This window comes from Nerophis lumbriciformis, linkage group LG26, assembly GCF_033978685.3.
Source record: "Nerophis lumbriciformis linkage group LG26, RoL_Nlum_v2.1, whole genome shotgun sequence".
In the NCBI taxonomy this organism is placed as follows: Eukaryota; Metazoa; Chordata; class Actinopteri; order Syngnathiformes; family Syngnathidae; genus Nerophis; species Nerophis lumbriciformis.
In genome coordinates, this window is record NC_084573.2 from 10,782,936 (window position 1) to 10,797,069 (window position 14,134).

A 14,134-nucleotide genomic window follows, 5' to 3' on the forward strand; every position below is an offset into this window, starting at 1 on the left:
AAAAAATCTGAATTACACACATTTAAATCCATGACAAAGCATGATGGGGAAAATGCAAAACACTCTCCACACTTATCCATGTTTGCTGCATTTTAGCTGCTTGATATTTCTGATTCATTACAAAACTTTAAGGAGGTTGTCATGGAAGTAAACAAGGTAGGAGTCCCAACTTTCACATACTCTTAATTATAATTATTATATTAATTATCTATCCATTAAATATGATATGTACACACATATATGTATACGTTAGGTCAGGAAAAAGCACAGAGGCTATATCATCCCTACAAGCCTGTTTCGCAGGTTTCCCTGATCGTCAGGGGATTTTATTGAAGTGTCTGTGGTTGTTACATGTATATATAGGGTACATTACATGGGGGTGTGGCCAATGTTGCACAATAGCGCCTTGCTTCTGAGTCGGCATGATGAGACCAGTTTGTTTAAAGTGGACATGCCGGGGTGGTATATAATTAAAAATATTTGTATTTCAGGCACAGGTTACATCTTTTGGCTGCACTGTTGTATGGTGAGCTATATGCGACAATTCACCATGTAATGGTGAAATCAATTTTATTATCTTTAAGAGTCCATATGTATTTGCTCAGCTCTATAGATCTGTGTTGGCGACTTGTCTAGGGTGTACCCCGCCTTCCGCCCGAATGCAGCTGAGATAGGCTCCAGCACCCCCCGTGACCCCGAAAGGGACAAGCGGTAGAAAATGGATTGAGATTTTGCACCCGTGAGATATATATATATATCTGGGATGTTTACGTTCGTTGGGAGTCACCGTTTCTGTTCTATCCTGTGTGCAGGTAGCGGTGGTCAAGGTGAAAAATACGGACAAAGTGTTCGCCATGAAGATCCTCAACAAGTGGGAGATGCTGAAGCGAGCCGAGGTAAGCGTTCCTCAAGAGGTAGAACAGCACCGTGACTGCTGGGCTTGGGAAGTGGGTCATTCCAAGACGAGAAACCATGACCCCGAATCCACGGCGTTTGCACATGTTGCGGCGCGACAAGCTGCCGAGGCGTGTTTTGCTCCTCAACCACTTGCTGACATTCCTGGCATTCCTCGGTGTCCCGTGGGCCTTTGGGTCTTCACGGCTCATACGTCACGTGTTCCAGCTCTCCTTGTCACCCGTGCATGCATGAATGTTTGCAAGAGTGCATGCGAAGATGGATCATCAATATTTCTTACGATGTGCACGAGCGCATATTTCAGGCACCGAGTTGAAATAGTTGTGACGACCTCGGTGGTAGAAACAGGTGCAGGCATCCACGTGATGACACAGCTCTTAAAGGACAAGTGCACCTTTTTGGAACGTTGTCTATCATTCACAATATGTAAGAGAAGAACACATCCATCCGTTCCATCTTCCTAGGATAGGATAGGATAGGTCTTTATTGTCATTGCACAAGTACAACGAAACTTTGTTTTCAGCACAAACCCGTTCAAGATTAGACAAACAAACAGTTTACAGGGTTACAGAACAGGAACGCTGATGGGTCGCCACAAGGCGCCCCGTAAAAGACTGAGCTCCTTAGGGCAGTGTTTTTCAACCTTTTTTGAGCCGAGGCACATTTTTTGCGGCACACCACCAGCAGAAATCATTAAAAAACGAAACTCAGTTGACAGTAAAAAGTCGTTGTCGCAAGTGTTGTATATGAATTCAAACCATAACCAAGCATGCATCACTATAGCTCTTGTCTCAAAGTAGGTGTACTGTCACCACCTGTCACATCACGCCCTGACCTATTTGGAGTTTATTGCTGTTTTCCTGTGTGTAGTGTTTTAGTTCTTGTCTTGCGCTCCTATATTGGTGGCTTTTTTTCTTTTTTTGGTATTATCCTATAGCAGTTTCATGTCTTCCTTTGAGCGATATTTCAACGCATCTATTTTGTTTTAGCAATCAAGAACATTTCAGTTGTTTTTATCCTTCTTTGTGGGGACACTGTTGATTGTCACTTCATGTTCGGATGTACACTGTGTACACCGTCTTTGCTCCACAGTAAGTCTTTGCTGTCGTCCAGCATTCTGTTTTTGTTTACATTGTAGCCAGTTCAGTTTTAGTTTCGTTCTGCATAGCCTTCCCTAAGCTTCAATGCCTTTTCTTAGCAGCGCTCACCTTTTGTTTATTTTTGGTTTAAGCGTTAGACACCTTTTTACCTGCACGCTGACATCTACAAAGCAATTAGCTACCGGCTGCCACCTACTGATATGGAAGAGTATTACACAGTTACTCTGCCAAGCTTTAGACAGCACCGACACTCAACAACAACACATAATTTGCAGACTAGAATTACTGGTTTGCAAAAAATATTTTTAACCCAAATAGGTGAAATTAGATCATCTCCCACGGCACACCAGACTGTATCTCACGGCACACTAGTGTGCCGCGGCACAGTGGTTGAAAAACACTGCCTTAGGGGGCCCAGTCTGGAGTGGGAAAAAACCTCCATAGCAAAGCACGTACCGTATTTTTCGGACAATAAGTCGCAGTTTTTTTCATAGTTTGGCCGGGGTGCGACTTATACTCAGGAGCGACTTATGTGTGAAATTATTAACACATTACCATAAAATATCAAATAATATTATTTAGCTCATTCACGTAAGAGACTAGACGTATAAGATTTCATGGGATTTAGCGATTAGGAGTGACAGATTGTTTGGAAAACGTATAGCATGTTCTATATGTTATAGTTATTTGAATGACTCTTACCATAATATGTTACGTTAACATACCAGGCACGTTCTCAGTTGGTTATTTATGCCTCATATAACGTACACTTATTCAGCCTGTTGTTCACTATTCTTTATTTATTTTAAATTGCCTTTCTAGGTTTTATCAAATACATTCCCCCCAAAAATGCGACTTATACTCCAGTGCGACTTATATATGTTTTTTTTCTTCTTTATTGTGCATTTTCGGCCGGTGCTACTTATAGTCCGAAAAATACGGTATACATATTACAACGTATATCTCGAGATATCTAGCAACAGAGGGAAGGGAGTGCGGGGTCATGGTGGTAGGCCGCAGCACTCAGGCGCTGACTATTCTTTCATCACCCCTATGGGATTTGCGTCGAGGGCGTTGGATTGGAGGGGTGGAGTAAGTATGTATGTGTGTGGCGTATATTTGTGTGTGAGCCTGCAGTGTGTCTCTGTTCCACGGCCTTGATGTCGTGCAGTCGCTAGTCCAAAGTCAAAAACAACTTATCTGAGGTCGGATCTCGGGGGCAGCAGCCTAAGCCGAGAAGCCCAGACTTCCCTCTCCCCAGCCACTTCGTCCAGCTCCTCCCGGGGGATCCCGAGGCGTTCCCAGGACAGCCGGGAGACATAGTCTTCCCAACGTGTCCTGGGTCTTCCCCGTGGCCTCCTACCGGTCGGACGTGCCCTAAACACCTCCCGAGGGAGGGGTTCGGGTGGCATCCTGACCAGATGCCCCAACCACCTCATCTGGCTCCTCTCGATGTGGAGGAGCAGCGGCTTTACTTTGAGCTCCTCCCGGATGACAGAGCTTCTCACCCTATCTCTAAGGGAGAGCCACGCCACCCGGCGGAGGAAATTAATTTCGGCCGTCTTTACCTGTGATCTTGTCCTTTCGGTCATAACCCAATGCTCATAACCATAGGTGAGGATGGCAACGTAGATCGACCGGTAAATTGAGAGCTTTGCCTTCCGGCTCAGCTCCTTCTTCACCACAACGGATCGATACAGCATCCGCATTACTGAAGACACCGCACCGATCCGCCTGTCGATCTCACGATCCACTCTTCCCTCACTCGTGAACAAGTCTCCAAGGTACTTGAACTCCTCCACTTGGGGCAAGATCTCCTCCCCAACCTGGAGATGGCACTCCACCCTTTTCCGGGTGAGAACCATGGACTCGGACTTGGAGGTGCTGATTCTCATCCCAGTCGCTTCACACTCAGCTGCGAACCAATCCAGTGAGAGCTGCAGACCATGGCTAGATGAAGCCGTCAGGACCACATCATCTACAAAAAGCAGAGACCTAATCCTGCAGCCACCAAACCAGATCTCCTCAATGCCCTGACTGCGCCTAGAAATTCTGTCCATAAAAATTATGAACAGAATCTGTGAAACGGGTCCGACTTACTGCTGGCAATGCAGACCAAGCTCTGTCACTGATCATACAGGGAGAACACATATATTTTAAATTGTTTATGCATTCTAAATGGTAAAATATGGCAAGTAAGAGGTGGCTAACAATGCAGCTAATAGGAGTACACTATAGCGGCCATAAAGGCCTCCAAAAAGCGCCAACAATACCCCATTTACATGTCTTGACCTGAGTATTAACCAAGTATCAGCGATATTGTTATAAGCGCTGACGCAGACAAACTATTTTTAGTGGCGCTATTATCACAGCGCGTTAACTATCTTATTAGTAGTGCTGTGAATTTTTGGGCACCGCATGATTCGATTATTGGGGTAACGATTCGATTTAGAATCGATTGTCGATTCAAAATCACTACTTTTTTAATAACATTGGGCGCCAGTTCTATGATTAACTACATTCCTCCATAAAATGGACAGCTCTGATGAATTTTTATATTACTTACAAAAAACGATTTTGTTTTATAAAATTCTACATAAACATTTAATAAAGTCAAATACAAATAAGGCAACGAGACAAGTATTCAACACTTCTCTTCTCTAAAGTAAATGCACAACAGATATAGATAATCTACATCAAGAATGATTTGTCTGAGTGGCTAGACAGGACAAAAACATTTTTTATTTATTAAGAATCATAACAAAGAAGAATCACGATTGATTCAAAAATCGATTTTTTTTATTTACAGCCCTGTAGCTTATGCTGCTAAACAGTGGAGCCTCAATCTACAAATTTAATTGGTTATTGAACATGGTTCGCCGACCAACATGTTGGTATAATGCAGGGGTCGACAACCCGTGGCTGTAGAGACGCATGCGGCTCTTTAGCGCCGCCCTAGTGGCTCCCTGGAGCATTTTTAAAAATGTGTGAAAATGGAAAAAGATGAGGTAAAAATAAAAATAAAAATTTAATATGATTTCTAGAGGAGGACAAACATGACACAAATCCTAATTGTTAGAAATCCGACTGTTAATATTAAATATGCTTCAGTGATGAGAGTATTTGGTTACATGTTATTATGAATGTTAATAAAGTACATATTTACTTACAGCGTGTATACAAAACCTTGATGGAAGTTTTTCAGATGCGTTTCATAGCCGGAAGAGCGCATATGCCATGAACTCTATTGATAGCTGACTCTTGCTAGTGTTAATTTACACACCCTCGCCTCTGTTGCAAGTCTTGTGGATTCTATGTAAAATGTTCGTGTGCTTAAGGCATACTTGCCAACCTTGAGACCTCCGATTTCGGGAGGTGGGGGGGCGTGGTCGGGGGTGGGGCGGGGGCGTGGTTGGGGGGCGTGGTTAAGAGATATATATATATATATATAAGAAATACTTGACTTTCAGTGAATTCTAGCTATATATATATATATATTTTATTACACACATATATATATATATATATATATATATATATATATATATATATATATATATATATATATATATATATATATATATATATATATATATAAATAAATAAATAAAAGAAATACTTGAATTTCAGTGTTCATTTATTTACACATATACACACACATAACACTCATCTACTCATTGTTGAGTTAAGGGTTGAATTATCCATCCTTGTTCTATTCTCTGTCACTATTTCAGAACACACACATTATACATATATACATTATAAAATCAATAAGAAAACGGGAGCTCTAATTTGGGAGTCTGAATTAGGATCAGAAGTTCCTATATAAACATTGCGCACTCACGTCGCCTTTTTGTATTGATTACTGCAGCTGTGCACTGGATTCATTCACAAATACAAACTACAACTCACAAACACTTTAGAGTTAGGCTCCACCATCAGAATGTGTACTTAAACTTATAAAGATCACATGGATATTATTCAGTGAGTTGATTCACCAAAACTAACCTGTTCTACAGGAGGAAAAAGCACACAGGACGTTTCAATTGTTCACAGACTGGTTGCTCTCATCAGAATGACAAGACACTTCCAGTCTGCAGGTGATAGCAGTCAATTGGGAAGAAACGCCCTACTGCCCCCTACTGACCAATGTGAAGACTGATAAATGTGTAATGACAGCTCCAAAAACGAATTCAAACCACAAAATAAAATAAATAAATCAACACAAAAATGTGACACATTATGGGTGGGTCACATATGCATGTACAGTAGATGGCAGTATTGTCCTGTTTAAAAGTGTCACAACATTGCTGTTTACGGCAGACAAACTGCTTTACGGTAGACGAAAACTTGACTGCTGTTGTTGTGTGTTGTTACCGCGCTGGGAGGACGTTAATGAAACTGCCTAACAATAAACCCACATAAGAAACCAAGAACTCGCCCTCCATCATTAGCTGTTTCTATTGTGGGAAAGCGGACGTGCGAACAGGCTGTCAACACGTCACTCAGGTCCGCATGGAGCTGGAGGGGGCGTGGCCTCCAGCTCCGCCTGAATTTCGGGAGGTTTTCGGGAGAAAATTTGTCCCGGGAGATTTTCGGGAGAGGCGCTGAATTTTGGGAGTCTCCCGGAAAATCCGGGAGGGTTGGCAAGTATGGCTTAAGGCTATTGAGGGTTTTTTTTCTTGGCCTCAGTCTGGACCCCCTCCCCAGGAGCCCAGTCTGTGACCGAACCTTTTTCTTAACAGCGCTTACCTTTTTCCCACCTTTCGCCGGAAGTTGGCTGACCCGTCAGCGTTCCTGTTCTGTCTCCCTGTAATGTATGTCGGCTCTTGAATGGGATTGTGCTGAAAATCTGATTTTTTTCCCCAGAGACTAATAAAGTGAACGTTGAATTTAGAATGCATAAAAAAAGAAAAGATATGTCTTCTTGTCTTACATAAGGAGTGTAAATGAAACACAACATTCCAAAAAAGTGCAGTTCCCCTTTAATGTTGTATGTGACTTAAATATTGACTTTCACTAAACTGTATATTGTCTTCCCTCAGACGGCGTGCTTTCGCGAGGAGAGAGATGTGCTGGTGAACGGAGACTCCCAGTGGATTACCACCCTCCACTATGCCTTCCAGGATGACAACAATTTGGTATGTGACAGAAATACAATGTGTAAAAATGAGCCTTGTATCGTTGGGCAGCATTGATTCTTAGGTTCACAGTGGGTGCGGAAAGTATTCAGACCCTTTTAAGCGTTTCACTCTTTGTTTTATTGCAGTCATTTGCTAAAATCAAAAAAAGTTCATTTTGTTTCTCAGTAATGTACACGCAGCACCCCATCTTGACAATATATCTATTTTAATAATCTTAATTTCCCCTCAGGGATTATTAAAGTATTTCCGATTCTGATAAAAACAGAAATGTAGAAATTTTTGCAAATTTATAAAAACTAAAAAATAATCATTGAGAGCCTTTGCTCAATACTTTGTTAATGCACTTTTGGCAGCAATTCCAGCCTCAAGACTTTTTGAATAAGCTTGGCACACCTGTCTTTGGGCAATGTTTTTTATTGATATCACCTACCCCTCTATCGCGATACCTATTGATTATTGTGTTATCAGCCCAGCACTAATTATAAGTGTGCACATTCAACCATACCGTGACAATAATCACAATATGAAATATTCCCATTGTTATACTTTGTGATCAATGTTTATAGTTTGTTAATGTTGCCTCGGCCCTAAATGACACATGAGAGGACGGAATATTAACGAATGTCCAAAGTAAATTGACTTTTAATACCTCGGCAATGGCAGTTGGTGCAAAAATGTTGGCTTTGCAGTTGGGCAACTGGCAGGCTGGATGTGGACTGTGATGAAGACCACTGCCATCGGCCATCATTCACAATTCAAGCAGACAGTCTGTCCTCTCTTTCTGTGACCCACAGTTCAAATGCCTGTAATTCCATTTCCCACATTCTCACAACAAATGCTTAAGCCGAGACACTCCCCAAAAAACCTTTCAGACTAGACGCCACTGCCCTTCCAGTCAAGCAATGTTCGCCTCTGTGGTTTGGCCTAATATGTTGACCTGCAAATTATTGCCGATAAACGATGTTATTCTCAGCATTATTTTGAGGCTAAATTAACTATTAAAGGCCTACTGAAACCCACTACTACCGACCACACAGTCTGATAGTTTATATATCAATGATGAAATCTTAACATTGCAACACATGCCAATACTTATTTAGCTTACTAAAGTGCAATTTTAAATTTTGCGCGAAATATCCTGCTGAAAACGTCTCTGTATGATGACGCGTGACGTCACGGATTGTAGAGGACATTTTGGGACAGCATGGTGGCTGGCTATTAAGTCATCTGTTTTCATCGCAAAATTCCACAGTATTCTGGACATCTGTGTTGGTGAATCTTTTGCAATTTGTTCAATGAACAATGGAGACTGCAAAGAAGAAAGCTGTAGGTGGGAAGCGGTGTATTGCGGCAGGTGTTGTGCCGGATAACGCACCCCCGCCGTAGAATGCACCCCCTGACTGTTGTGTCGGATAACACAGCCGGTGTTTCATTGTTTACATTCCCGGAAGATGACAGTCAAGCTTTACCATTGGCCTGTGGAGAACTGGGACAACAGAGACTCTTACCAGGAGGACTTTGAGTTGGATACGCAGACGCGGTACCGTGAGTACGCATGCAGCTGCGGCTTCCAAACATTTGATCGCTTGCCCGTACGCGCGTGCCGCTATGTGCATGTCACGTACGTAACTTTGGGGACTTTGGGGAAATATATGTGCTGTATGAACTTTGGGGAGGTGAACGGTACTTTGGGCTGTGGGATTGAGTGTGTTGTGCAGGTGTTTGAGTTGTATTGGCGGGTTATATGGACGGGAGGGTGGAGGTGTTTGTTATGCGGGATTAATTTGTGGCATATTAAATATAAGCCCGGTTGTGTTGTGGCTAATAGAGTATATCTATGTCTTGTGTTTATTTACTGTTTTAGTCATTCCCAGCTGAATATCTGGTCCCACCCGCCCCTCACAGCATCTTCCCTATCTGAATCGCTCCCACTGCCCTCTAGTCCTTCACTCTCACTTTCCTCATCCACGAATCTTTCAACCTCGCTCAAATTAATGGGGAAATCGTCACTTTCTCGGTCCGAATCGCTCTCGCTGCTGGTGGCCATGATTGTAAACAATGTGCGGATGTGAGGCGCTCCACAACCTGTGACGTCACGCTACTCGTCTGCTACTTCCGGTACAGGCAATTTTAGGAAAATGTGTCCGCACCGGACTATAAGTCGCAGATATATACGTTGTGAAAATAGTCATTTACACAGAAATATTCTGTAAATGTTTATTTACATACCTTACTTGTGTGTCTGTAACACGGCAGTAAAACGTCTGATCAGACAAAACAGAAGTCATCGTCATAGATCCTATAGCTGCGCAAGCTAGCTCTCCAATCAGCTAAACTGACCTTAAAAAGAGGAGTGGTCCACTCCCGGCTAGCTCTCCAATCAGCTAAACAGACTCAATAAAACTCCACTGTAACGTTTTGGTGAATTTACTGAGGAATTTTTTAAGCTGAAACAATACCAAAAGAATGCCGTTGTAAGTTAATATAAACACGGACACTCGTAAGCGTGTTAGCATATTAGCTAATGCTAATGTTCCTAGCTTGATTGCGTCACGATGATGCATGAAAACACTCCTACAGACATCACACATTGGACTCTTTAGTAAGTAAGAATTGTTTTAGTTATATTGTAAAACTTACAAACGTCGCTTGGAGTGACGAATGAAGAATCCATACGAGTAGAAATGCTATGGACGGCTAAAAGACAGAGCAGCACTCTACTTCCGGTTGAAAGCACTAATATAGAAGGGCACTGCAGCACCTGCAGTGAGCGAACTTGTCCAAAAGATGGCGCCATAACACAAACAATAACACACCTATTCAGTGTATTTTTTTTTCTTTTTTTTTTTTTTTTCATTTGAGGTAAAACAAAAAAACAACAACATAACATTTAAAATAAATTATGAACTAAAATGAGCAGAAAGAAGTAAAACTTATATATTCCCCCATTCATCCAGTTACACTTGTTGTTCAGTTCAGAAGACTAGCCATATAGATATTCATAGCATACACATTGCATAACATACAGCAGAATAACTAAACATGGAAACATTGACTCCAAGTCATATCTTTTCATCATCATGATTTAAAATTATTTAAAAGACTCTTATTTTACTGTCAAGATTGTTGCATAATATTTGCTTTTTAAAAAAAAAATTTTTAAGTATATACATTAAGGCCGTCAGCAAAGAAAAATCCATTTACGAGCCGCGCCGTTTTATAAACTGCATGGTTCAAAGTGTAGGACATAGGCAGCTCCTTATAGTCTGAAATTTACGGTAACAATAATGCATGTATAATCTTTCAAATGCAATAAACTTGCATTTCTCATGTATTTTAACATTGCAATTGGAATGTAAACTTTTAATTGTCTAAGTTAGGTAAAACAAATTAATAATACAAATAAAATATACTCTTGTCTGTTAACACAATGTGCACTTGAATAAAAATCACAGCCAAATACAATGCAATAGGTTTTGTTTCTGTTAAGGAGTGGGTGGTGGAACCTGAAATATACGCAACCAAAACAATAAATAAAGTTATTGAGGCCAAAATGATTGTTTTCACGGTATTGTTGAATGTGTGTGCTCAAAAAGTACTTTCAACCAAGTTGACATTTAATATCTAAAATAAATGTATGCACCAAATTAGGGCTGCAACAACTAATCCATCCATCCATTTTCTACCGCTTATTCCCTTTGGGGTCGCGGGGGGCGCTGGAGCCTATCTCAGCTACAACTAATCGATTATAAAAATAGTTGGTGATTAATTTCGTCATCGATTCGTTGGATCTATGCTATGCGCATGCGCAGAGGCTACTTTTTTTTGTAATTTTTTTATAAACTGCAACATTTACAAACAGATGAGAAACAATAAACAAAATAAGTATGGTGCCAGTATGCTGTTTTTTTCCCCAATAAAATACTGGAAAGGATAGAAATGTAGTTTGTCTCCTTTATCCGATTATTAATCGATTAATCGAAGTAATAATCGACAGATTAATCGATTATCAAATTAGTTGTTAGTTGCAGCCCTACACCAAATAAATTTTTGGCAGAGGAAACATTAAATATTGTTCTGGCTTCAGAAGAGCCATGTTGTTTTTATTTATGTGTTTAAATATCTTCTTCCATTTTAATTTGTAAATGTTTAAAATGTTTTTTTAACGAATGCAAATCGGGCGGTCATTTGGTCTCACTTCCGGTTTCTGTTCACTTCATCTCGAACAAACGTCCGTCTGTTTAAACTTGACAGTGTGGAGTTGATATCGATCACTGTGAGCAGCCTTTATGTTCAATGTGAATACTGTATCTTAGTTATTTAGACAGTAATGTGTTAGTACATTTTTTGATTGGTGATGGGGAAAGACGTTAATGTCTCTTGTTTTCCTGTTAGCATTTAAGCTAGCTTGCAAACTCTGCCTCTTGTAGCTGTTAACAACTCACGGTTATCGAGGCTTGCAAACATATCAAGTTCATTTTTACTCAAACTTGTCGGTCCCTGTCACTGCAACTAAGAACCTCTCTCATGTTGTTGTAGTACCTCGTCATGGACTACTATGTGGGCGGGGACCTGCTGACCCTGCTCAGTAAATTCGAGGACCGGCTGCCCGAGGATATGGCCAGATTCTACCTGGCTGAAATGGTGCTGGCCATTGAGTCCATTCATCAGCTTCACTACGTTCACAGGTGAGCAAAACTTTTCTAGATCCTAGCGTTTCACATTCAGAGCGTGCCTGGAGCACTTTTCAAGGAAACGTGAGCGCACAGCAGTACAGCGTGCACACAGTGACTTCCTGTTCAGTGCAAAGTAACTTTCAAAATAAGAGCATTGCAGTTTTTAGCTAGATTCTACCACAGCAACAAGCATGTAAGTAAATGATGTGGTCAAAATGGTGTGCTTCGTTACTTGGGACGTGTAAAGTTAAAGTCTCCAAAAGGTTGGTCGATGAAAATAAAAGTGGAGCACCCAATTGCAGGAATTTTTTTGTTTTAATTTTCGGCGTTTGCGTGGCAGCCCTTTTTCCTCTTATTCCCCCTCAATTTTCCTTTTTTAATCTCAAAGTGCAATCACATCCCTGCAATCTCCAATACAAGGTCAGTCGCTACAAAGGACACCATTTGTTAAATAAACTTTGCTACAATCATTGTCCTTTGTCCTGTAAAGCATTTCAGTCCAAAAAATAGGAGCACACGTGAAATAAACTTGAATCATAACCAAATGGACAAGTGATTGATGCGGAAGTGTCTGTGACCACTCCGTGTGCGTTCCTCCCTCGCCATATACAGAGGGGAGCGGAGTGTATTTGGCATCCCCAAATCAAGGTTCCATGTATGGGTTAGTTTATGGGTCAAACTATATCGGGATATGAGTTTTGATCCATATGGCCCAGCCCTACACTGGTGTTAGCGACAGTGCTAGCACACTTTAGGGATGTTCTGTGTTTAATGGAGTGTTGCAATAGTAATGTTTATATGAGTGCGTGCTAGGGGTGTAACGGTACACAAAAATGTTGGTTCGGTACGTACCTCGGTTTAGAGGTCACGGTTCGGTTCATTTTCGGTACAGTAAGAAAACAACAAAATATACATTTTTGGGTTATTTATTTACCAAATTTGCAAAATTTTCCACCAAAAATATTTTTCCTAGTGGAATATTTGATGTGAAGTAATGGGAACCTTGGATAGGTCAATAATTCATAATAACATTGATTTTGATTCAATATTATGTTTTGAGCAATGACAGTTTGAAAGAAAAAAAAACAGCTTTGTTTTATTAGTCAAAATTGCAACTTTTTCTAAACTACATTACACCTTTAAGCTTTTTTATTTCACTTTTGTTATGTTTTTGTTTATTTTCATAGTATTTTTAGAATGTGCCGTGGGCCTTTAAAACATTAGCTGTGGGCCGCAAATGGCCTTCGGGGCACACTTTTGACACCCCTGCTATAGATAATAAAAAATTAAATCTGATCAATCTATGGATAAAAAGCAGAGCCTGGCGACGCATGCGCGTTTATCATAACTCTCTCGCTCTCTCTGTCTCTGCCCCTCCCTCACCAATGCTGCTGCGTGCACAATTTGTTTTGTTTTTAACCCCTTCTTAACCCTGAACGTACATTGAAAATACACGCAAACCTAACTCAAAATGCCGGACATTTGAGGCATTTAAGAAACTCCGCCCTGACAGCTCCGCAAAAGAGGACGTATGGTCAGTCTATCCTAGACCGTTAGTGGCATGCTAGCAGCTAACGGGCTATGATTGACTGACCATACGTCCTTTTTTCACCGGACATGTCCTCTTTTGTGGAGCTGTCAGGGCGGCGTTTCTTAAATGCCTCAAATGTCCGGCATTTTGAGTAAACAATGCACACCTCGGTGTACATTGTTTACACCAGTGTTTTTCAACCACTGTGCCGTGGCACACTAGTGTGCCGTGAGATACAGTCTGGTGTGCCGTGGGAGAGTATCTAATTTCACCTATTTGGGTTAAAAATATTTTTTGCAAACCAGTAATTATAGTCTGCAAATGATGTGTTGTTGTTGAGTGTCGGTGCTGTCTAGAGCTCGGCAGAGTAACCGTGTAATACTCTTCCATATCAGTAGGTGGCAGCCGGTGGCTAATTGCTTTGTAGATGTCGGAAACAGCGGGAGGCAGCGTGCAGGTAAAAAGGTGTCTGATGCTTAAACTAAAAATAAACAAAAGGTGAGTGCACCTAAGAAAAGGCATTGAAGTTTAGGGAAGGCCATGCAGAACGAAACTAAAACTGAATTGGCTACAAAGTAAACAAAAACAGAATGCTGGACGACAGCAAAGACTTACTGTGGAGCAAAGACGGCCTCCACAATGTACATCCCAACATGACATGACAATCAACAATGTCCCCACAAATAAGTATAAAAAAACAACTGATATATTCTTGATTGCTAAAACAAAGTAGATGCGGGAAATGTCGCTCAAAGGAAGACATGAAAC

The 14,134-nt window shown here is 41.1% G+C and overlaps 1 protein-coding gene across 2 annotated transcripts in view; it reads left to right on the top strand.

Annotated features, from left to right (window-relative positions):
* The window catches only part of cdc42bpab (CDC42 binding protein kinase alpha (DMPK-like) b), a 253,034-nt gene that overhangs the window by 112,750 nt on the left and 126,150 nt on the right, over positions 1-14,134 (top strand). For both annotated transcript variants that reach the window (XM_061987401.2, XM_061987402.2), the window contains exons 3-5: positions 813-896; positions 7,061-7,156; positions 11,699-11,847. In XM_061987401.2, coding sequence (XP_061843385.2) covers positions 813-896; positions 7,061-7,156; positions 11,699-11,847 — 329 coding nt within the window. The remainder of the gene's footprint in view (positions 1-812; positions 897-7,060; positions 7,157-11,698; positions 11,848-14,134) is intronic.